The sequence below is a fragment of the Agelaius tricolor genome, unplaced genomic scaffold, assembly GCF_023055355.1.
Source record: "Agelaius tricolor isolate 1412-34295 unplaced genomic scaffold, bAgeTri1.0.p SCAF_16, whole genome shotgun sequence".
Taxonomy (NCBI): domain Eukaryota; kingdom Metazoa; phylum Chordata; class Aves; order Passeriformes; family Icteridae; genus Agelaius; species Agelaius tricolor.
The window spans coordinates 12,984,330-13,009,038 of NW_027269276.1; the positions used below are offsets into that span (position 1 = coordinate 12,984,330).

Below are 24,709 nucleotides of genomic sequence, written 5' to 3' on the forward strand. Positions count from 1 at the left end.
CTGAACGCGGGACACGGCAGAGCCCCGGCTTCCCGCTAGCTGCAGGCACCGGACGGAAGTACCGGCGCTGTCCCGCCTCCCGCGGTCGCGCATGCCCCGGCGGAGGAGGCGGCCGGGGAGCTGCGGGCGCGGATGCCGGAGGCGGTGCGGCTCCGCAAGCGGCGCTCGGTGCTGTACAGCTCGGCCGGGGGGGCCGCCGCGCAGCGAGGCGCCGGTAAGCGGGGCCGGGCGGGGAGGGGCAGGGGCAGGGGCAGGGCTGGGGGGCGGCCCCCGAGGGGCCCGTGACGGACCAGCCTCGCCTCCGCAGGTGCGGCCGCGCCCGCGTCGCTGCTGGCGCTCACCCTGGCGCTGCGGACCCTCAATTGCTTCCTCATCCAGACCAGCTTCGTCCCGGACGAGTACTGGCAGTCGCTGGAGGTGGCCCATCGCATGGTCTTCAAATATCCTTCGCCTGCCGCGGCCCCCCCGCCCTCTCGTCGCTCTCCGCGGTGCCCTGGGCGGGTGAACGCTCGGGCACGGCTCTCCCCCGCAATAAGGTGTTGGCTTGACCAGCAACATACACCCCACCACCCTGGCCCAAGGGACAGAAGGTCTCGATCCGAATGGCTCGGGTGAAGCTTTTCCTTTCAATTGGTCATTATCTGTCCTTAATATTCATAATTATGGTTACCTGACTTGGGAATGGACAAGTAACTTAAGGGGCTACTCGTACCCACTGATCTTTGCAAGCATGTACAAAGCATTACAACTGCTGGCTAAGGATAATGTTCAGCTGCTGGTGAGTATAATCAAAAAATGTGCATCTGCTACTAAAATTAAATTTTAAAGTATTGTATCAGCGTATTTTTAGCATTGTCCAAGTAAAATGCAAAGCCTTGAGTCTGGCAATTGAGAGATGTGTGAACACAGAGATCCCACTGACTTCCCATGGGAGCAGAACTCAATAGATTTCCAGTCACAACACTGATGCCTACAAGTGCAGAGGTCTCTGTCAATCTCTTGGATTTTCATACTGATTGTGTTTGCCACTTCATCATAATTGCACAGTAGTTCAGTTTTCTAAAGTGTTTAGCAATGTATATTTGCATTCAACCCACAAGAACTAACAAACAACAGCCCCTTTTGATTTCTATTGGAGATGTAAAGCAGATAATTCTACATTCCATCAGCTGAACTTTAGACATTCTCTGTTTTGGCAGAAATACTATCCTTACCTAAGGCCCTTACTATTTAATTTTTAAAATCATAAAATCATAAATACTCACCAATTCACTATTTTCATACTTGAACAGTCATTCACTAATTCAGTCCTCTCTTAAAACTTGGAATTTAACTTGGTTTGTTGTAAGTACAGTTTTCTCTCTGCTCACACAGATCTGGGTCCCTAGGCTTGCACAGGCAGTGCTGGCTGCTTTTGCTGATGTGAAGCTTTACTCATTAGTGCAACACCTTGAAAATTCAGAAACAGCAAAGTTTGTGGTGAGTCACAGCCTTTAAAAAATTATGCATGTTAATAAACACTGGTTTTGCATTGTAAAAAAGTGAGTGTAAATAAGTGCAAAATGATACGTCACACCTTGAAGAATTACCACCTTCATTTAGGTGAACATGTTTTAATGTGTTCATAATTATTTTCAGTTCTTCTGCCAACTCTGTTCCTGGTTTACATGGTATTCCTGTACCAGAACTCTAACAAACACCATGGAGACTATTCTTACCATTTTTGCTCTTTCCTACTATCCAATAAAAGGCTCCAAGATGGCGAACAGGTGAGAAACTTTCCCCTAACAATACTGATAATTTTTGGTTTGGGATGACACCAATCTACTGATATTGTTTAAAATGCTAACTTTTTTCTTAATATCTAAGGCAAAGCCCCCTCATTCATGTAGCAAGAGTTCTGTCTTATGGAATGAACACTCTAGTATTTCCTCTAAGTATTTTTTAAGATTATGTTATAGGTAGATGTAAAATTATCTATTCCACTCTTTCCTTTGCAAAGTGTGACTTCATGGGAAGCTTTTATTTTAAACTTTAAAACACTGCAATATAGAGTAACTTGGGAAAAGATAACTAAAGCTTTTTGGGGTCAGATATAGGTGAATTTGTGATCACAATTTTCTTTATTACTCACTATTTTAAAGTAGGTACCTCTACTAGCAACTCCATTGTAACAAAGCAATTCTAGAGTTGCAGCCTTCTAAGCAAGAGAAAGTATCTGCACTCAGAGAAACAAAGTTACCTGCAGTATAGAAAACTTCTGGCCAGAGACAGGACAGTTGTTGAAATGTCACTGTCTGCAAAAGAATTGACCAGACCTTTTGATAAGCTGCTGGATTTTTTATGTTTCTTCCTTTTAGTTGTAAGTATTTAGCTTTGGTTGCACTTGCAATTATTATTCGTCCCACTGCTGTTATCCCGTGGATGCCTTTGGTCTTCAGCCATTTTTTGCAAGAACAGAGGAAAGCCGACCTTATCCTACACAACTGCATTCCAGTTGGGTAAGTCCTTTCTCAATTGAAACTGGGACTGTGCACAGCTACATCTTAAGATTGGTTTTACCACTGCAAAGGCAGACAAGCCAAAAAACCTGATATCATGTAAATAAAAAAGAAAACAAATAGAGTCCTGTTGCAAGTTTAAGGAAGGGGCACGTTTCCATCAAACTGTTGTATATGCTGCAAAAAGCACAAGGAAAGATTTCATGATGGTGAGACATGAGCAGCATTCCAGCTTAATCTGGGATTGTGCCAAAGATACCAGATGATGGCAAGTGGCCACTGTAAAAGGGTCATGAGTATGGATAATCTCAAAAATACTAGGAATCAGAGTTTTGACAGCTGGAGAAGATACAAAAGCAATTCAGGCAATATCAGTGCAACAAACTTTCCATTTTTGCAGATTGGTCACAGTAGGAACCTCTTTAATAATTGACCGTGTGTTTTTTGGTGAGGTAAGCTGTTTTAAACTTGACTTATAAGAAGAAGGTTGGGGTTTAGTATTTTAGCATTGATGTATATTTGAGATTTCTCTGACTTCCCTTGTTTCTGTGACAGTGTCTGGCCTATGATCTCTAAATATATCCTAAGCCACAAACCCTTGAACACTGACTTCTCAGGTATTTCAAATGATGGACTGCTACATAAAATCAGTATGCTCAGTCCTCAACAGTTATCAACAAACTACAAACTTTCACACTTCTGTGTTTAATTGCTAAATACAGGAAGTCCATGCTGAGTCTAAGTAAAAGAACCAACCTGAAGTAGGAGTGAAAATGTATTATATAGGGCCAGTGATGACTGTGTCATTCAATGGAGCTGTTGGGTTTGACTTTGGATTTGTGTTTAACTCCCCCCTATCTCCCAGTGGGTACTGGTTCAGCTGAACTTCTTGAAATTCAACGTGCTGCAGAATTTGGGAACATTTTATGGCTCTCACCCCTGGCACTGGTACTTGACTCAGGGACTGCCAGTTGTGCTGGGTCCCCATCTGCCGTTCTTTATTCACGGCTGTGCGCTGGCACCAAGGAGGCTCCGCATCCTTCTGCTGGCACTGATCTGGACACTGCTGGTGTACAGGTAATCTCTGCTGAGGGGAACTGCTGCCTCTCACTGCTTGTGTTCTTGGCAAAGCTCCTGTCCTCTCCAGAACAAAGCAGCATTGGATTTAGATAAGTGATAGAAAACTTAGAGAAACTGTTCAAATACCCCAAGAAATGCCATCAGTTATAAAACTGGTTCTAGAATTTTGTGTAACACTGCTTCTTGTATTGTCACCAACATGTATCTTTAGAATTGATTAGACCTCTAAAGAATAAAATAATTCATCATGAAATGAAATTTAAAAAATCCCAAAACCAGCACTCAATCACTCAGCAGGTTTTTAAACAAAAACAGAACTAGTTAGAAAACTGAGTTCACTAGATTCCTGTCAATGAAAGCACCATTTCCTTTGGACTTTAATACATCCCCAGTAAGATGAGAGATTCTTAGACCTCTAAAACTTACTCCATTCCCAAGTTTATACACAACTCTTAACTACCATAAGGCTGTATTTTTCACTGTAAGTTCAGAAGTATAAGAAAAGGTAAGTTTTTTTCTAAAGCATCAGAATTAACTGTAGATTAAACAGGAGAGACACTTTCAGACTTGAAAAAATAGAGCAAGCAAATAAATACTAAGCAATAAATACTTTTATACTATCATTGTAATAGACTACAGCAAAACAGTAACAAGACCAGAAATGCAATTTCTTCTTTCCAGCTCAAAACTGGAAGTAGCTTTATTGGCTTTAGGACTTTTTTACCTTCCTTAGTTTTGTAAGAACTCCTTTGATTCCCAAGACATGAGAGTTGCAGTAATCCCCCAAAAAGTTGTCATGGGAAATAGTGTATTTTTGTATTAGCAGGGGTGACAGTTAATTTGCTAGGTACAAATGGGCACTTGAAACTTAGGTTTTCATCCATGCGATTTATTGTGTCTTATTACAGAAAACAGATTGGTGAAGTACTGGCTAAGTTACATCTAGCTGTCAAAGTTAATTGTAGTACCCAGGAATTTTTAACAGTGCTTGGTTTAAACTGACCAAATAGTCTTAATTTGAATGTATTTATGTTCTTCAGAAGTGACAATTTGGATTTTTACTCTTAACTGCTTCAGTACCAAAAGCTTCTTAATACATGCACATGCTCTTCCAGTCCTCTGTGCTCTAAAACACATTTTGTCAACAGAACTGAAGGATTTAACTTTATTGCTATACTACTGTATGTTTTATTACAGCACACTGAGCCATAAGGAATTCAGGTTCATCTATCCAGTACTGCCATTCTGCATGATTTTTTGTGGTAAGCATTGGTTTCAAATGTCTTCCAACCTTACCTGGATATAATTTTTATCCCAGGAGATAATGACTGTTAATGGTCATTGTAGGTATTTGATAAAGGATTCTTAGAATTAGTCTAGCATTTTCTTACAGCTAGTTAAAAAGAGAAAGAAAAAAGATGAGGGAGAGCAAGTGACTGTAGCACAGATAGAGAATCCTTAGCATGGATCAAAGTATTCCTGCAAAAACCTGACAATTTTTCCCATTATTAGCTTCTTCAAGCAAAGTGGGGAAAAGGGGCATTGATTGGAGATGGGGAAAAAAAATGGAGTATGCTTTTTCAAGGCCAGAAGCTCAAAATTTAATAACAATAAAGGAATGCTGTAGTTTTCAGCAGTTTGGAGAAAAAGAATACCGCAGCCATGCAGATGTAGTTACCATTTATTCTGGCTCTATGTGGACTTGCATGAATCAGAACACATCAGTAAGTTGCCATATATCATTCATCCAAACTACTGAATGAACTGATTTTCACTACAAGAAATTAAATTTAAAGAGACAAAGCACTGGTTTTGAAATTGTATTGCCACTGTATTAGGCTACTTTCAAAAATGCGTGAATTGTTTCTCTCCCAAACTTACTCCAATGTTTCTATAGGATATTCTTTGAGATACCTGAAAGCATGGAGGAAAACTGCAGCAAGTTTCCTGCTGTTATCCAATTTAGTCCCAGCCCTGTACACAGGCTTGGTTCACCAGCGAGGCACTCTGGATGTTATGAGTCACATCCAGCAGCTCTGCAATCACCCTCAGCAGTCACAAGCTTTTGTTTTCATCCTGATGCCATGCCACTCTACCCCATTTTACAGGTATTAAAAGTGTCAACAGTGCACTACATTAAAATCCAAACTCTTAATCAGAAATCAAGATTTCCTTTCTCCAAGGCTTAATAAATTGAGATATATAAATATATACAGGAAGAGTTTTGATTTTTCATACAGTTAATACAGAGTGAATAGGGAACATAAGCCAAATGCTTATACCACAGAATAAAATTCAGCATCTAAGCTTTACTATTTTTGTGAAATAGCTTTGTATGAGGATATGCAGTAAGTCTAATGACTTCACTAAGTATGTCACACTTCTTCATTATGATAACATTTTTAGCAAAATTAAACACTAATTGTTACAATCAAAATGTATTAATTTTACTTCTGCTGCTAGGCAGTAAAGAAGTGTCATTACAACAGTGACTTAGGTCACTGCAAAAGGTTTTCAGTAGATCCTGGCAAGTAAACAAAATGTTAAAGCATATATAAATAGTGAAGCTGATATGGAAAAGTACCTTTTTAAGAAACTGATGTTGTGCAAATGATATTTTTATTAAGATAAATGTGTTTTCTGTTAACTGCTAACAGCACAGTCCCAGCAGTTGGAGCTGAGTCTGCTTGCTTTACTTTGCTTTCATATGAACTATTGAAGGGAAAAAAATACTACTCTGAAGAAAAAAATTAACTGATATTTGTTTTGACTGAGGTGTCATTTGAAGTGGTGAGTCATTTCAAACCTCTGATTCTGGTCAGTTTATCACGAATGTGTTTTTGTTTTTCTCCCTAGTCACGTTCATTGTCCTCTAAAAATGAGATTCCTTCAGTGTCCCCCAGACCTAACTGGCAATGTGAGCTACGTTGATGAAGCAGATGTGTTTTACTCTAACCCACTTGGCTGGCTGAACAAGGAGTTTTACAATGACACATTATTACCCAGTCACTTGATCCTCTTCAATGTGCTAGAACAGGTATGGGAACACCAAGATGAAACAAAGTGCTTCTGAGGATAAGTTACAAAATAAATTAGGGAAGAGTTATAGTTAAAATATTTGAAAATTGTTGTTAACAACTTTTAAAGTATAGCTTATATTAAAATTGACCCCTATAGCCCATAATAAGATTATTGATGTCATTCCACTGCTATATATTTAATGTTCATGTATGTCCTTTCCTCTGTGCAAATTCTACAGGCCACAAAGTAATGTTAAAACAAATGTGCCATCTATTCCCAGAAACTTTTAAGTAAGCAACAATGAAAACTAAAAACACCTGCAGTCACAGTACCTTTTAACCCCTCAAATCTTTAATGAAGTCCATGAACTCAAACAATGGTGGCTGGTGAATATCTGCTCCAGACGGGATCAAACAGGATAAGTGCTTCTTTTTCTAGCAGGCTTTCCTAAAATAAAGGATAAAGCTTCCCAGGGACAGTTGAACTGATGGTTGTCAAGAGACTTTGGAACACTATTCTTATGCTCCCAGCTGTGTTTTCTTACTGTGGAAACTAATGTATGTTCATTTGCAGGAAATATCATCATTTCTAGCTTTAAGGGGCTATGAGAAAACAGCCACTGTCTTTCATACTCATGTACCTCAAGGACGAGTTGGAAGCCACATCTCCATCTACAGGAGGAAATCTGAAATGAATTATCCCTGAAGATCAGGCTAGAGCTCAGACCCAATGAGATCAGTTTTGCATAGCAGTCGCTATGCTTACATCTCGTACTGCAGAAAGGAGAAAGCACTGAGTCTGAAACGGGGGCAGTCCCATGGGGCAGCCAGTGCCTGCAAACACATAAACCTCCTCCTGAAGGCAGCTTCAGTAGCACTAGGGCAGGGTGGGGTTCCTGACCTACCTTACAACACTAGAAATCATTGGGAAGACCAAAATTACCATATGAATACTTAAGCAATAAAATACAGACAAGACTGGACTGTTTTTATAGAACTGTACAGCTATGCTGAGTTTCTTTTATAATAAAAGACTTTTACCCACAATGTCTCTTTTATTTTTCTTCTACAATATGCAGATATGCAAGACATTTCAAGTGTTTAAATCAGCACGCTGATTAGAATGCAGCACAGCAAATTCTTCACAATTCAACAGGCTCTTGAACCCCCCCAAAGACAGGAAGCAAATACAAGGTTACAGAACACTAACAAATACATTACCACAATGTTGATCTATTTTTTGAAGGATGAGATGAAGTTAGTATATCAAACATTGGAGTTAGTAGTTGGTACATTATGCATGGCTCAAGCTTTAACTACACTAATGGAATGCAATTAAGCATTTTTTCATACACAGGTCATGGCATGCCTAGATTCTGCAACAATACTGCTGGCACCCAAACTATCTTTACTTCCAAAGAACAGTTAAAGCAACGGTACAGAATATGCAAATCAGAAAGCCTGACTTCTGCCTGTTAACAAAAATGTGTAAAAATCAAATTATTCAGAAAAAAAATTTGCATTTTGCTGCTTTGTTGAAAAACAATTAGTTTCCAGAGAGCATGTGAATTTTAATCTTAATTTTTACAATAAATTACTCAGTATTTTGGATCGAAGGGTAGTTGCCCCAATTCTATTTCAAGATTTGCCATGTGTCTTCCATTAGTGCGACCATGTTTATGCCATTTACCTTCTCTTTTATTACGGTGTTGGTACTTCTGAGCTTGTTTTTCATGTCTGGAATTTTCAGTTTGTGTAAAAGGTCTTTTAGGTCGACTGCAAGGAGTAAACAAAAGCTTATTACTACTAAAAGCATTTTGTAACACAATTACATTTTCAAGTACAGCTTTTAACATGCTGAGGTTCATTGAAAACAAAATTAGTAGTAAGTAGTCCTTTAGCTTGTAAGAAAAATGGGAGAGGCATTTGTTTGTTTAAATCATCAATAAGATGGTATATACAAAAGAAATGCTTTCTAAAAATAAAAATGCAGCTGGTATCACAAGCTTCTGTATAACAGTATCAGTAAAAGAACTTGGAATTGATTTTCTGCAAACTGAAATTCTCACAAATTAGGTATTTAATTTAAAATAAAGCTCCTTTGATAATAAATTAGGAAGATGGACTATAAATAAAATCATAAACTTATGTGTTTGCCAAAACCACATTAACTGGGTAGCTGATAATAGGACTATCACCTTCATGGTTCACCCTTCTATAGGAGAAAGTGCTATGTTACATAATACTTAGTAACCCCAAAGTAGTTAATAGTTCAGACTTGAGCTGCAGTAAAGTACATGAAATGATAAATAATACAAGTGTAAATTTGTAAAGCTCTGAGAACACCTTTAGATCCAGGAAAGGAATGTAGGAAATAATTGACACAAAGGGCCATTGTGAGCAAGTCTGAACAAAGCTTAGTCAGGGTCAGGATCTGAACTAAAGCCTGCTGTGTGATGAGCTCTGCTCTGGGCATACAGACTAACCCAGTATTACACTAATCTACAGGAGAGTAGCGACATGTATCTGCCAGAACAGGAATCAGACACACCTTAAATACACTCAAAAACCTCATTCAGCACAGGACAAAAAGGAAGCCTCAGTTAATGCTCCAAGACAGTTCCTCATTCCATCAGACAGGCAATCAGAGCTGTTTGGTCTAAAAAAATCCTACTGGTAGTTCCAGTTTTCTAAAGAACCCAGCAGAAACATCAGATGGTGCTATGCACACACACAAAATTTATATAAAGGTTCTACAGATCCACTTTATATAACATAATCTAATATTTCCACTAAGCCCTTCAGAAAGTCTTCTAGCATGTGTGTGTGTATATGTATACACACACACACATACATACACATACCTGCTCAAAGACCATCCATTACAACAAGGACATTGGTTGTCTTTATAAAGAACACTTCTTTGTGTTATCAAGTACAGGAAACATGGAAACAAACCTGGGTCCATACTGGGGTGAATTATCATAATGGAAGTAGTATCTGTAGACGTATTTGTCCAAATCCTCAAAAACCTTCTCATTATTACTTTGGTATTCCTTCATATCTTCCAGGTAATCCTTGACATCATTAACAAAATCAGTGAACAGCATCTGGTCGTGTATAAACAATCCATTATGAAAAAACTTATTGATGAAATTTTCTAGTTCTCTCCAGTGATGGAAGTTATGTACAACTTGCTGCAAATATTTTCTCATTAGCCGATTAAATTCATCCACCCTGATGGGGTCTGAAACTCTGTTAAAGAGACTAAGGAATTCTTGATGAGCACATTCAAAAATACCAGAGCAGCCCTTTAGGGCAAACTGATGTTTTCTATTACACAAATGATCATTGAGACATTTCTGGGAATCTGAATCTTTTTCATATGTTGTAAAATGATGTTTCCTTCCATTTCTGGATTCTTTGGGCATGTGAGGTCCCCTGTAATGCATGTGCTTCAGATTCTCGTAGGAGTTATGGTCTCGGTAAAAAGTTCGAGCTTTCTTGTTTGCCTCATATCTTTTGTCACTTGATGACTTCTCTTTTTCATCAAAGATGTTTTTTGTGGTATCTTTGAAGTGTCTGAATGTAGACTTTACAGAATCAGAGAATTTTTTCAAGTTTTCTTTCACTGCTTCTTTAGCCTGCTTAATCTTTTCTTTATGGTGTCTTACAAACTCCTTTGTGGAATTTTTCATAGCATCAAAAGTTTCTTTAACTGAACCAAAAAACGTCTCCTTTGATTTCTTTCTACTCTTACTTTGCCATTTAGCACCTTTCTTCTGTCCACTTTCATAAATTTCTTGTTTTTCAGATTGGTCTTTCGCTTCAACATACAGCTTCTCCCATAAGTCAGAGCGCTGTTGCTCAAAGTTCAGCTTCTTTTCTAGTTCTGCCAGTCTTCCTCGCAGAGTTTCTATTTCTTGATTTTCTCTTAATGTCTCATCATCATCAGCAGCACTCTCAGGTGTTTGACGAGAGCTTAACTGTTCCAGTTCTTTCTTCAGAGCTTCTGTAACATGACGTTCTTTGTCCAGTTCTCGCCTTAGCATCTGTGCCTCTGCGAACAGTGTTTCCTTTTGCCTGAGAAAATTGCTGTTCCTTTGCTTTTCCTCTTCCAAATGCTCCCTTAGTTTCTGATTTTCTAGTACAATAGATTCAGTGCTACTACCTTTATCTTCTAAGTTTCTAATTTGTTGTCTTAGCTTCCTTAATTCTTCCTGAAGTGAGGCCAAAGCTTTTTCTTCTTTCTCTAGAGATTCTCTTAGGTGCTGATTTTCTGCAGCAAGACTTTTTTTTTGAGAATCAAAGGATTTCTTCTCCACCTCAGTAAAGGTCAAACACGTGTCAAGATCTCCCTTGAGTGACTAAAAGAAACAAAAAGAAAACAAGCAGAAATACTACAATGAGAATGGTTACAATTTTAGCTAGAAAGATGAAAAACCAAGGTAGCCCAAACAGAGCTTACTTGTCATTTTGGATGCAATGAAACATGCACAGCCAAGATGCAAAAATAGAGCTGGTTTGTTTATCTCAGTTGGGTTTGTTTATCACACACTTTCTTGGCAACAAAGACCATGTGAGAAACTCTCCCAGCCAGCCAGAGGTCATCACCCCTCACTTGTACTGGTTTAACTGGCTAAAGAATAGTCAGTTGGGTACATGAACTCTAACTCATAACATCTTCAAAGGAAATCAAAGTGTGCATCTTTGCTGTTGATTTATGTTCAGCAAACTGGATTTACAGATTACCAAAAAAATTAGAAGAAGCAAAGGCATTTAGCTGTTGGGGCAGAAATTCACAAACTGATTTTTAATCAAATCTGAAAATATCTGTTTGTGTAACTATATACTAACACAAAAAAAGAGCTCCCAGTCTGTTGGCATCATTGACAAGCTCTAGAACATACTGAATTATGTACAAATGCTGCTAACAGACACATAAAAGAAAATCTAAAAAAATGCCCACTCCCTAATCTTCTCTCTGGATGATGCAATAGCAAAAAAACAGAAGTATGGTTTAAGTATTCAAAAAATTAATAACTATTGATAATTTAGAAAGCAAAATCACAAAACCTGTATGTTCAACATGTTTTTACAAGCATTTTCTGCTTCAGTTGTCCTCATTGATGACAACCTGGCACTGTGTCATAGGGAAACAGTCTCTGTGTCCAGATAACTCCTAGACTACAGACATAGAACCCAGTATGTTTAACCACATTCCGAGAGCAAATTCAGTCAACATAAACATTTGTCAAGAATTCAGGGGAAAGTTCTCTGAAAGAACTTGCTAAAGACAACAATTAAATGGATTTGTGTGAGAAACTCATTTCACTTTGTGTAAAACACACACATAATGACAGAATTGTGCAATGACTTCCAGCTAGGCTCACACCTACCCCCCCTTTGTGGTGCACTTGATCTCCTTGCTCTTGTTGGCACTGGTAAAGGTCATCTTTCAGATCTTTTAATTCACGTGTCTTTGTCACCAGCTGCTGCCGTTTCTGGATCTGCACTGTACCTACAAAGATTAAAAAGTTTCTTTTGATAGACTGACTTAGAGCAAGCAGTTAGAGGAACAGAGGAACCTAAACATTGTCTTCATTCTCTCTGCAAATTGAAAAACATTTTTACCTTGACATTTCAGCCCTGTCCTTACCAGTAACTGTTTAGCTGTAGCAAAATTGTTTCCTTTAATGTTAAACATTTCTCAGACCCAAAAATTTGCTTCTACACTGTTTTTTCATTAATAACAAATAAAGGAATTTTGGAACATTACATAGAAATAAATTAGATCCAAACCAACAAGTTATGCAAGAAAGAATATTTGTGACTTCTCTGTAAGTTTTTTAGTAACATGCAAGTCAACCAGGATAAAAGAGAGACTACTGGTCCATGCATTATCCACTTCAGAACTCCAACCTTGACTGTTAATTGAATTACATGAATAAGAGGGTATTATAGCACAGTGTTTAAATTTTCATGCAGAAATACAATTATTACACACTGCTCACAAAGCAGCAAGTATTGCAGGCTGTGTCTTGTCCTTATCCATAAGCAAAGGCTGCAGAGTAAGCAAGTGTCCTGTCTGAATTTCAATTGTCAGACAAAGGCTGAGACACCCTGGCTTTCAGAAAAAGTATCTTTGCTGTACTAGCCACCAATTTTTTTTGTCAAGTACAGCTTCTTGACTGGTACTTCCTCACCTAAGACATGTTCTCTAAATCCTAAGACTGATGTAGTTTTTATATATTTGCTTTTAAGATTCTCTTGAATTGACTCTAGAGAAAAGACAACAGCAATTTTTAGGTATTTCTTTAAAACCAATGCAGCATATTCAGAGCTCTATTTCTGTATTTAAAGGCAGGGGGAGACGTATTGTTAAAGAGAAGAAATACTCCAAGTACACTTACACTGAAGAATGTTTTGTGCTCTCTTCTTTTTTATCTATTGTCAAGTGTGACCTTAAAAAAAGACTGTTCTATTAAACCAAGCTGAACTATAATAGTTCAATGCAGCTAAGCAAAGGCAACATTTTTACAGCAATGATTTTAAGTCTGCAGAGTCCTAGTAAACACTTCTTGATAGCACAGATCCTTTCATAAATGAATTTAAGTATACTGACAGTAAATTTGATTTTAATATTTATCTTTTATAGACACTTTTGAGGAAGTCCATCAATCCTAACAATCTAAAGCCTGCATCTGAAAAATCATCATTTAGCATAAAGGGTTGATGTTAGGTAGAACCTGAATTACAGAAAAAACACTTAAAGCTCTCTTTTTCTCCTTATCAAAAATCCTAATTTAAGTACAGTAAGGAAAAATGACATTTAGCAACACTAAAAATTTGTTAATATTGAGGTGCCACTCCTCAGTAATGGGTTTGTGTTTCCAGCTGGTACTTTAAGTCCCAGTTTCCTTCAGATTCTTTAAGCAGCCAATCCAAATCCCTAGCATTATAGCTATAGTCCCCCTTGCAGTTTCTGGTTAAAGAAAAAAATTAAATATCTGAATGTCCATAAGGAGACATTTTTCTGGCAAGGACCTTCTACCTAATTTAAGCTTCACCTGTTACCTGAAAAGTTTGCCTTCTTAGAGGTTCTCCTTCTTAGAGCATCATAAAACCAGTTAACTCAGTTTAATATCGATTGGGATACAGTTGTTGATTAAAATCTATTAATTAATCTAATTAATCTAATCTAGTTGCTTTCTACATCTCTGAAAGTCTTAAGGGGGTCCTAGAGCTCTAGCTAAAAGGAAAAGACTATCCTGATATTGACCCAAAAAAAGCAAAGTAATTTTAAAAAAAGTTACACTCCCAATCCTCTTACATGACAATTAGCCTAACAGTAGAAGAGTGCTGTGGGAAACATTCATTCCAAGCTGAACCACAAAATTGCAAAGTAGTCCTCTAGGGAGATGGATTCTCCCTGCAAGTTTGTGTTGAAAAAAAAAAAAAAAAAAACAAACCTAAAAACAGGAAGATGGAAGCAGAACTTCACTTCCTTTCTAGTGGTAGAAAGATAAGTTATCCCATAACCATGAAGAACTTTCACCTGAAGAAGCAAAAACTGAAGCCACACAGACTTGCCTTCCTTCTGCTGAAAAATACTGCCATCACTGTCATCAATGATGACAATTTTTATTTAGAAGTACAGATTCAATGAATGAACAAGTGAATTCCTTAAAAAATGTATTAACTTGAGTCCACGTTCAAAGTGTATCTTTCATCCACAGATCTCCAAGTTCTTTACAAAGATAGTATTTATTATTAACACCAAACTAAGTACAGTGAAGTGATTATCAACTGAGATCTCATGTTCCCCCACAAGCACTATCACAGACTGCTGTGGTCACTGTGCTCCTCTATGCCTCTAGCACACCAGTGCTCATCAAACAGCTTTCACACAGTTACTGCTACATAAAATGAGTTTGTATGATTGGCTTAGTTGCTCCTATAATCCCACATACGTTAGCAATTCCTGAGACTTGATTCATTGTTTTATTTTCCCAATGTAAGTATGCATACATATATGGATGTGTGTGCACACATACACACGCATGGTTTAAGAAGTAAATCTGAGTGCATGCACAGCATACACAGTACATCACTCAAGGCTCTTACCTTCAGGTTTACCTAAAAATAAAAAAAATTGGGATCAAGTGAAAATTAATATAAATCTCAAAAGAAGTGCCAAGATTGAAATCCCTAACAATCGGTCAACACAAAATCCAAACAGAATGATATCCCCACCTCCAATGAATCACGTGTGCTTTTAGAAGGCTTATTTTCATATAAAACTAGAGCTACTCAGGAAAAATCACTATTTACCCCATTACTGTACAAAGTAGTGTATATTACATACAGTTGCACTGCTAAAGGACCTCTCTGTATTATCATTACAGCTGCAGTGGCTTTCTCTCATCTTTAGGTTTGGGTTAGCAGAGAACAAGAACAAACATGGGAGTCGCAATAAAACAGCATTGGCTGCATAAGATGTGGACTCTGTGTGCTCTGTGCCCCTGAACTCACCGTAGAAGTGTCCGAAGCCCATGCTGATGGCGATCACCAGCGCCAGGACGATGCACCTGTTGAGGCCGCTGCCGAACTGCCGCTGCTGCTGCTCGTCCCGGGGCGGCTCCGCCTCGGGCTCTGCCGGGGCCGCCCCCTCGGGCTCGGAGCCCGACACCCCCCGCCGCCGCGGGCGCCGCTTGCGCACGGCCGGGCTGCCCTGGCTGCTGCTTTCATCGCTGCTCGACTCCTCCTCGGGGCTGGCCTGGGAGGAGAACACTGAAAAGCAACATACGGCGGTGGTTAAAATGCATTGAGTACTGTGATAAAGAGCAAAACGACTATCAAGATCCATAATATTTGTGCAGAATAGATCCGGCGTTTATCTTTGAGAACATTACCAGAACAAAATTAAAATTCTAATTATATAGTTTGTGCTGGAAATTATGCAAACAATGTGTGCTCTTCAAAGTTAAAAATTAATTTTTTAAAACTAAATGATAGAGAATCAAGAAATCATCACTAAAAAGCTGTATGGCACTTCCCCATACCTTACCATTCACTCACTACAAAGTGTTTCAGTCAACCCTGCCTCCTAAAGCATATACATGTACTGGCCCTGCAAATTCTTGTGAGGTGGAAAGACAAAGAATTCAGTTTTCCTTCTCCTGCAGCTATTGAAACTGAAATACCTAATAACGAAAGAGCAATATAAAGGCTTGCTAAAAGAAGGCCTCCTAGAAGACAGACATGGTTTTGTTACATATCCCCAAAAAATTTCATTCTGTGATCTGCATGCAACTGCAGAAAAAATTCCATTACAGTTGCATTAATGTAGCTATTAGAAATATTCAAAATCAAGATATAAATTTATTTAAATATGCAATTTTGTTTACTTTGAATATCTATTATATACTACCTGTTACCATCTTTACCCACCTTTCAAAAAAGCCATTTTCCACCACTACTGCACAGGAAAAAATGCACCCAAGTGCTTTTCTGTTTGTTCTTTCCCAACACTCTTCTATTACCTGACTGAAGTTTTGGTAAATTGTACAAGATTTGTAATAATAACAAATTCTAACCTTAAAAAAATACCTTTTATAGAATTTTTGCAAGATTGTATTTATTATACCATTTGTACGTTCATGTTCTAATGGCCCAAAAGCCACATGTTCTAACCAGGAAAATAACAGAGCTGTAATTGCTTGTTCCCATTTGTACAAATGTTTGCTGCATATACTGTAAATAGATTTATATAATCCAGTATATAAGTAATTATTATTTAATCTCACTCCTTTAAAAGTGTAACTTTCAAGTGCAAGGTAAATCTCAAGGGGAAGCCGTAGTAGGTGGAAAACTAGATTTCAAGTATCTACATTCTGTACCTAATTCATAGGTCTGGAATAAATTCAATGGGATCAGTGAAGTCTCTAGACATCACAAAGTGCTCCTGTTTGGACACTAATTTTGCTGCTCACAGCCACACAATGCTAATGCCCCTCCTAAAATATGGTTATTCATTCTCTTAGCAGATGTCATTACTCAGAATGTAAAAATATAAATATAAAAAGTCTGTCCTTGAACAATTCACAACTGAAAAGTCTTCTGTTTGAGCAAAGCCATGCATACATCACTGAACAGACAAGAATGCCAAGCAGTGCTAGCTATTATCTATAAAATGCATTAGCACTTAAGATTCTTCACTTAAAATAAATTACAACTTGATAGAAGTGATTGCATCAAGCCCAGAAAAGATTATCAGTTAGTATCTGGAACACTTCTAATTTCTAAGTCCATGGACAAGCAACGTGACAGATTATGAAAGACAACTTCCTCCCTTAATAAAAAACTCCATGTTAGTAAATCAGTCAAACCAGACTTAAACAGTGATTTTGACATGCAGACACTTAAATGAATTTCTATAGCTTAGTAGAGAAGGACACCATTTTAGACCCAGTCATTTAAGCAGATGCATACTTCCCAATCCTGGAAAACAAAGGCAAACATTCAAAATGCATTCCTAGAATGCAGAGGTCAGACATTATAGAGAAATATACAGGACAAACTTAGTAAGAGGTGGTTTTCTTGCTCATCTGTGGGGTTTTTATAGGGTTTTTCAACAACCAAAGAAGCTTACACACATGAAATACCAAAGTGGTTAAGGAACAAGAGCTGCTTCTAGCCAAATGGGAAAATTCTTTGATACACACTGGACAGCAAAGAATAGGAAAGGAGGAAAAAAAATACAATCAAGAAGAAAAATGCTGTAAGATACTTAAAGCCATTCATAAGCACTTGCAGCCAAGTTGTCAACAGCAATTACACTTTCAGGCAAGAATGACACTGCCTTACAGCTGCTGTAAGAATTCAGTACAAAGCTGTGCTCTAATAGTACCAGGATGGAAAGGACTACAAATGAAACCAAGTGTGACCACAATAGCAGCCCAAAATCCTGTTTCTGCTGTGATTTTGAAGTGTCAGATCTATACCAGCAATCAGATTAAGTCAGTTGACATTTCTGCACAGACACAGCTCAGATAGAGTTCACTGTAGCATATGGGTACTTCTGCTGTCTGAACTTCACTCATGAAGCAATATTAAAACATTTCTGTTTGCATGATGAAGGCAATCTCAACAGGAACTGGTTTGCAAAAAGAAGTGGCAGAAAATCCTTTAGTATCTACATTAGGAAGAATCTGAGGCTCATCCTTTTCCACAAAAGAACACTCAACAAGAAGTGGATGGCAAAGATTTCTATTGCCACTTTTGTCACCTCTAAAACTTCAGCATTTAAAACACTTGCAAAAGTACTCCTGCCATTTTCTGCAATACGTGATCAGCTGAATGCCCAGCACTAAAGGCCATGCTGAAATCAGCTTATGTTAGATGGAAGAAATTCTTTTTGCCAGTCACACATAGGTTTGGAATCCAACACTATCCATTGAAACAATCAAGCACACACATTCAAATGTATTACAAACCTTACTGATGTCTGCTCCAAACCTACATGCAAGGTTAACATCTTTTTAAAGAAGCACATAAGACACCGAGAGCTTAGCCAAGTTCTTCAGTGAGGATTGGCTTTCAGCATCTGTCTAGAATATGACTATGACAAAACCAAGTCAGATTGCTATCAAAAATTGTAAGAACACTCCATGCAAGCCTTAAGCAATCAGCTTTGCACAAGCTGATCAAATGTAATCACACCACCTTGAAAAGGAAGACTGCGAGATACATGCTCTTTCACCTCATTTCCCCATCCCTTTACACAACCAGGAATCTTCCACAGCTTCTCCAGCCAACTGACTTTTGTGTACAAAAACACAGGGGGGAAAAAAAGACACTTTTAGAACTCATCCCTAAAAAGAAAAACAAAGTCAACTAAATCTTAATTTAAAAATTAAGTCAGGTTCCCCAGAAGACTTAAAGAAAGTGACAGTTCTGTTACAAATCTTCACTGATTATAATTAGATGCTAAGCTGTCACTTTCTGTTTCCAGTGGATACTATGCAGATACATGACCATTTAATGGTCAATGTATCCTACTCTAAGATAAAACAGTATTTTAGGTATAATTCTGCTTTATAATAAACTTAATTTGAAAGATAAAAATCAGCAATACAAAGGTGTCATAGAGAACAAAGAGAACAGAAGAGATTACAAACAAGCAGCCAAAAAGAATTATAGAGGAAGACCAGAGAACTAGAGAACACAACAAAACAGGAAGTTTTTGGTTTGGATTTGTTGGGGTTTTGTTTGTGGTTCTTTATTGGACAAATATTCATCCTCTTCCTCCTGATTATAATGCACTGCTTATTTCAGTCGAGCACTGGAAGTATCTTCAATATATAAATATACACTACATAGCTATGAGGGTGGTAGAAAGTTTTTGTAGTCATACTGTCTAGTCCCCATGGCACCAAAAATCCCCTCCCACTTGCTAGTCATTTATGCCAACTCTTATATAAAGCCCAAAATATTGCCAAGAGAAAACCTTCAATTATTCTGTGAACTAAAAGTAATTTTAACTCTCCAAGATGTGCTACAAATTAACTTTCCATTTAAAACAGTGAACAATTAATGAAAAATATTGCTTTCAATTAAAAAATTGCAGACATACATTTAGACAAAATTGTAGAGGGCACCTAGAGTTTAGAAAAACTCTAATACTTGGATATGCACTCAACAAAACCATTATTTTTTTCCTCTCTCCATAAAAAGAAGGCTCCCTAACCAAAGACTGCTTTGGGTTTTTTCCCTGGTGACATTTTTGCACACAGTTGCTTAGGGCTGCATTGCTCTTACCAGTTTCTACATGGGAAAATGCATATTGACTGCTAGAGGAGGAACCCATGTTAAAATCCTCTGAACTCTGAGCTTCTTCACCATCAGCAGGAGCTTCCTCCTGAATCTGAGTTTCTTCTGGTTTTGGAGCTTCAAGTGTAACAATGTCAGAATCATCACTAATAGTTCCAATGCAGGACCCATCATCAGGAACTTTTTCTTTGTTTTCCTAGGGAAAGGGACAGTGTGAGAATTATTCAGACACAAAAAACATGGCGTAATTAAAACAAACAAATAACCAAAAATTGTTGGAACTTCAGAAAAGGAAAAATTTGTGACTATTTTAATGCTTTCAAAAATTTTCTTGCCATTGACAGATGGGGCTTAGAGAAGCTTCTGAATAATGTAGTCTGTTAGTGTAATTTACCTCTGGAACTGTCTGAGCTTCCTCAAAACCAGACAGAGTATTATCTACTGCTGGGATCTCTTCATCATTGCTGCACTGAGCTATATGAATAAAAAGAGGAAATAAACAAGCAAACAAACACAAGATTAAAAGCAGCAACCACGAATTATGCCCACACACATATAATACTAAAATTCTGTGTCATTATGTCATTTTTTCAGGAGTACAAGCATTGATGGTTCCTTCCAAAGTATTCTAATTTGATCTATGACTTTACTAGGGAATACTTCTTTAATCAATAACACTTCTTAAAATTATCTTCCAGCAACACCAGTGCACACTTTCTATAACACATCTAAAGTATGGACAAAATAAAAGACATTCTACTAATTTCACACATTTCAGGAAAAAATATTTTTATAAAGTTAATGACTCATTATTTTCCATAACACTGGTGAAGCAAATACCCTGACAGAGGTCCACAAAGCACATAAAAATCTATTGAAAATACTAATTTTGTGCCAAACAATATTGCTACAACAAATATTGACCTATTTTATGTAACTGCTCCTCTTTTAATATCTTACTTTGCACATCAATTGCCTGCTCCTCTTCTTGCAAGGAAACATATTCTTCTGAACCAAACTCATGGTTGTCATTTGTGCTTCCATTTTCCGAGGTCACTGTCTCTATGTCAGAACCCTGAAGGTGAAAAGTTTAAATGGACATTACAATTACTGGAGTTTCCAATAGTAAAGTAGGAAGAAAGGGTCACAAAGAAAACAGAATATTAGTATTAAAAACAGAAACAGAAAAACTGAGCCTTTAAAACTGAAGACAACTTTGAGCAAAGAAAAGCAAGTGAAATACCAACTAACTAGAGTGAAACAAGTGTTGGTGCGTAATACTCATGACCAAGGTTAAAAAATGTTAGACAAGGACAATTCTAAGGGGGAAAAATGACAGCAATCTAGGCATTAATTAACAGCTACACTGAGTATTTTAAATAACTATTTTATTGTCTTTATTAGATCTGTTTATTAAATGGAATTTAGAGAAACAGAGGAGGTTTTGAATATGGGATCTAATTCTTGCTCCCATCTATTTTATGCAAATACACACACCCTCCCAAAAATAGAACTTTCAAGCATATCAACATGAGCTCCAATAAATACTACTACCAGGAAAAACTATGTATAACTTCATTCCATCTCAATTCCTGTGAGAAATTTTGAAAGGCTGCTTATATAGTACATCTCTGACACCTCAAAAACAAATATTTATACAAACTCTAGATTGGATTTCTGTCTTTAATCCAAAAAGGAGCCTTCGTTACTGGTCAGCTGCCAGGCAGCAACAACACCAGAGCACAACAGGAACTGCAAATAAACAACATCAGGAGATTGCAGGGTACTAAAGTCAAGCACTATGCTTGACAATTCCAAATATTTAATCTTTATATTGTAATTTTGGTTTAAAAATACTGATGAGACACCAGTAAGGCTACTAGCAAACTAGAAACATAACTGAAAAAATCCTAAGTCACTCTGATCCATAAATAAGTTGAGCTGTTTTTGTAAACAGAGATAGTTATTTTTGCAACAGCAGGTGTGAAATTACAGTAGCAGCAATACTTCCAGATCAGTTTCCCTGGATGTCTCATTTCAGGACTCAGGCAAACATGTATGCTTTTGTTTTTAGGGAGACTGTACTTCAGGAAGACTAGATACCTCAAAAAGAACTGCATAAGATACATTCTATAATCATGTTACAAAGTTATGTTTCTTTTGAAAAGGCTTCAAAAATTAACTCCTTTGGTAAACTGTTAAACACTGTGTATCTTTTTTCTTTTTTTAAACACATTGTATCTTTTTTCCTTCTGACTACGTAAATATCACAACTTTGATTTGATGTGTTTTGCAGAAATTCACCTCTCATTTACAAGTAATTTATTATAACCTGAGTGAAATCCCAGGAAAGAAAATACAAAGTTATTTGGGGGTTTTGGGTTGGTTGGGTTTTACAGACAGATATACAGGTTTATTATGTGACAATTTTCTCTGGTGTGATAGAACAACTACTCTCATTTCTTAACTTGTGAAGAAGAACAACAACATTTCAGTTTGCCCAGGCTCCACAAGAAGAAAAACATCAGGAGTATTGCTTAAGACAGATTACAATTTTAGCTAAAAACCCAAGATAATGGGCTAGCTGAGTACGTGGTAAAACACACAGGTGGGAATGCATGAACTCTCTGATCCACTTCATCTGATGCTGGACCTTCCATCTCAGCAATAGCAAAGAGGTCAAGAAAAGATATTGTCACCTCCCTACCCTCCTACACAAAATTAGCAAGTGCTTTCTCAGGAGCAACCCAGCAATGCAGAGCACTCTGACTCTGTCCAAAGCCCACACTCAGTGCAGCACCCACAGCTGCCAGCTCCCTGCAGCCACAGCCTGGACAACAGCCACTTCCTGCCCCTCAAGCCACTGCAAAACGTGTCCACAAACAGATTCCACTGTGTCATCACCAATACAGGTCACAACAGCATGTGAGAAAATCATACTTCAGTACTCCAAATTTGTCTAACCCACAGTTCTACCCCTGCCCTAAATATCCAGATCAATTCACTGCCGTGTACAGAAGTCCACATCCCCCTCCATGGGTAACAGCTGTGTGAAGGGTATCCCATCCATTCTGCTTTCTTTATGCTCAGATTCAAAGCTCTCCTACCAGGAAAAATGCTAATAATGGCAGCTCTCAAACACCAGTGTTGCCTCATTTTTATTTCACCGAATCAGGGATGAATAACTGGGAACACAAAATCTCCATGTCACAGAAATCTGTTCTGCTTTGACTAGACAAATCCCAGCCATCCTACAATCTTGTGTTATGTTAACTTATTTAGACAGCATAATTCATTTGCAGTTACAGTGTAAAATAACCATCCCAAGAATGAAAATAAAGTCTGCACTTCACAGCGGAGTAACTCAATAGCTGAACTCAACCTCCAAATCCTTTTACTTTTATCTGAACTCTGTGAGTCCAGCAGCCTGTTAAACTACTGTAGCCCACTTGGACTTGAGGGATGAGTTTCTGTTTCTTTTGGTGACAAGATTCCCAACCTGTCATCCAGCCCAAAACAAGGAAAAGAAGTTTTAACCATCTCTTAAATACCACTTTGCTGCCAACAGAAATGAAAGCATGGCCCAATATTTATAAACTTCAAACTGTATCACTTGTGACAAGGAACTGTCAAAACATGAGTGCAATCACAGGTTTGTAGTAGCTTGGTTCCAAATTTCCCATTTTCATTATAATCTGCAAAACAGGGGAGTGTGCAATGAAGAACAGATGAACACTATGCATGATTTTCAGTCATTTTTTCCTGCTTTCCTCCTCTGAATGAAACAGCTCAAGTACTGGTCCTTGAATTCTTTTCTGGGGCAGGCAACAAGTAGATGCAGGCAATACTAAGTGTCATTCCAGCAAAACTGTCAACCCATCTGTCCTGAGGATTCTGGCTCAATGGCCTCCTCAGTTTATGCTAAATACATAAGAACCAAACCAAACAAGGAAACCAACCCACCCATCCTACACTCACACATCAGCCATGATCTGCAGAGATACAGAAATCCTCAGGACTAAAGGAGGAAAGGATACTGGATACCCACACTACCAGGAAAGGCTTCTCAGAGGTTCTGAGCAACCAGGCCTGCCTTGTCCACAGTGGGAAGAGAACATAAAACACTCTTCTTATCTATTCTCAGGTGTCTGCTGTACCTGAGCAGGTGCTGAAGGCCCCGTGTCAGCCAGCACAGTCAGGGCAGTCATTTGACCAAACCTAAGGGCTGACCTTGCCATAGACTCCTGCTCCCCAGACTCCACTGACAGCACTGATTTCATCCACACAATGCAAACTTTGAGACCAACAGCAGATCCAGACACCTGTCCCAAGCCAGTGCTGGAATATACACTTGTCCCTATTCCAATTTTCTGTAAGGACAGAGGGCTGTCCCTGAACAGCCACTGCCAAAACTAGGATCAGATACCTTAGTGGTAGAAAAAACTTGGGGAAACCATGGAATCATTCCCTTCTGCACAAGATATTTTCCTGCCCAGTATTCCCAAATTTCTTTGTTTCGGTGAGGGTACAGATGTATCAAGAGGACAAGAAATATATTAGCAACAACAGACAAGTTACATAGCATGCTAATGTTTTCAGGCAGGGTGGAACAGAAGAATGCATGCCACTAAAATTCTACCAGCTCTTCAAAGTAAAACCTTTGCAGAAAAAGAAATTATTTTAAATATGAAACTTTGTATCAACTATAGTAAAAGAATACATTTTTTAAATAGTAGTTTCATTATTTACTTCTAAATTGCTCTTCTATATTCTCTGTTGGTAGGCAATATCCACACAAAGCAAGAATTATTAAGCTGAAATAGTATTTTACTGCTTACAGATAGCCTGAAATGACAGAACTGTACCAATGTGAAACTGGGTACCTCGTGATTGATGACAGTCCAGCCGCAAGACGAATCACTGTCACTGGAATTTTCAGACATTTTCAAAGCACACTGCAGGTAAAAGTAAACTCTTTTAATATGCAAAACACACAATTTCACTGCTCTATTGAAAAATAAATAAACATAAGAATGGCAATCATGATGTTACAGAAGAATATACCAACACACAAATTGTTATTCTGGAATTGAGGAAAAAAAATAAAAAAGTTGAGAAAGAAAATATATTCTTTTGTACTTATTTCCTATTATCTTCTTTATACTTGGAGCAAATATAGTTTTGCTAGGCACATACTTATTTCAGCCAACCAAAAAGCCTTAGACTAGAAACACACACACAAAGCTAGTCAATAAATTAATAATTAAACAATGA

At 37.9% G+C, this 24,709-nt stretch overlaps 3 protein-coding genes across 8 annotated transcripts in view; 1 reads left to right on the forward strand and 2 right to left on the reverse strand.

The window, feature by feature from the left end:
- Positions 1–76, reverse strand: part of RAB27A (RAB27A, member RAS oncogene family) — a 32,924-nt gene extending 32,848 nt beyond the window's left edge. The window contains exon 1 of the mRNA XM_071441580.1: positions 1–76. The gene's annotated coding sequence lies outside the window, so the exon portion shown is untranslated.
- PIGB (phosphatidylinositol glycan anchor biosynthesis class B) lies at positions 30–7,648 on the forward strand. 2 transcript variants are annotated; one of them, XM_071441573.1, is made up of 12 exons: positions 30–214; positions 308–438; positions 659–778; positions 1,375–1,479; positions 1,639–1,769; positions 2,361–2,501; positions 2,902–2,953; positions 3,367–3,578; positions 4,779–4,843; positions 5,479–5,689; positions 6,438–6,618; positions 7,176–7,648. In XM_071441573.1, the coding sequence occupies exons 1-12, from the start codon at positions 133–135 to the stop codon at positions 7,305–7,307; spliced, it is 1,563 nt and encodes a 520-aa protein (XP_071297674.1). In that variant the 5' UTR covers positions 30–132; the 3' UTR covers positions 7,308–7,648. The 2 variants fall into 2 exon arrangements, with proteins under 2 accessions (XP_071297674.1, XP_071297675.1); XM_071441574.1 differs by lacking the exons at positions 2,902–2,953; positions 3,367–3,578 and having other exon boundaries at positions 34–214.
- The window catches only part of CCPG1 (cell cycle progression 1), a 21,170-nt gene continuing 4,097 nt past the window's right edge, over positions 7,637–24,709 (reverse strand). For 4 of the 5 annotated variants that reach the window (XM_071441567.1, XM_071441568.1, XM_071441570.1 and 1 more), the window contains 9 exons: positions 24,319–24,390; positions 20,396–20,510; positions 19,830–19,909; positions 19,424–19,631; positions 18,329–18,424; positions 15,137–15,394; positions 12,001–12,122; positions 9,560–10,968; positions 7,637–8,377 (listed from right to left, as the gene is read on the reverse strand). In XM_071441567.1, the coding sequence (XP_071297668.1) occupies positions 8,200–8,377; positions 9,560–10,968; positions 12,001–12,122; positions 15,137–15,394; positions 18,329–18,424; positions 19,424–19,631; positions 19,830–19,909; positions 20,396–20,510; positions 24,319–24,378 (2,526 nt within the window). In that variant the 5' untranslated portion in view covers positions 24,379–24,390 and the 3' untranslated portion in view covers positions 7,637–8,199. The remainder of the gene's footprint in view (positions 8,378–9,559; positions 10,969–12,000; positions 12,123–15,136; positions 15,395–18,328; positions 18,425–19,423; positions 19,632–19,829; positions 19,910–20,395; positions 20,511–24,318; positions 24,391–24,709) is intronic. The other variant, XM_071441571.1, reaches the window with a different exon arrangement.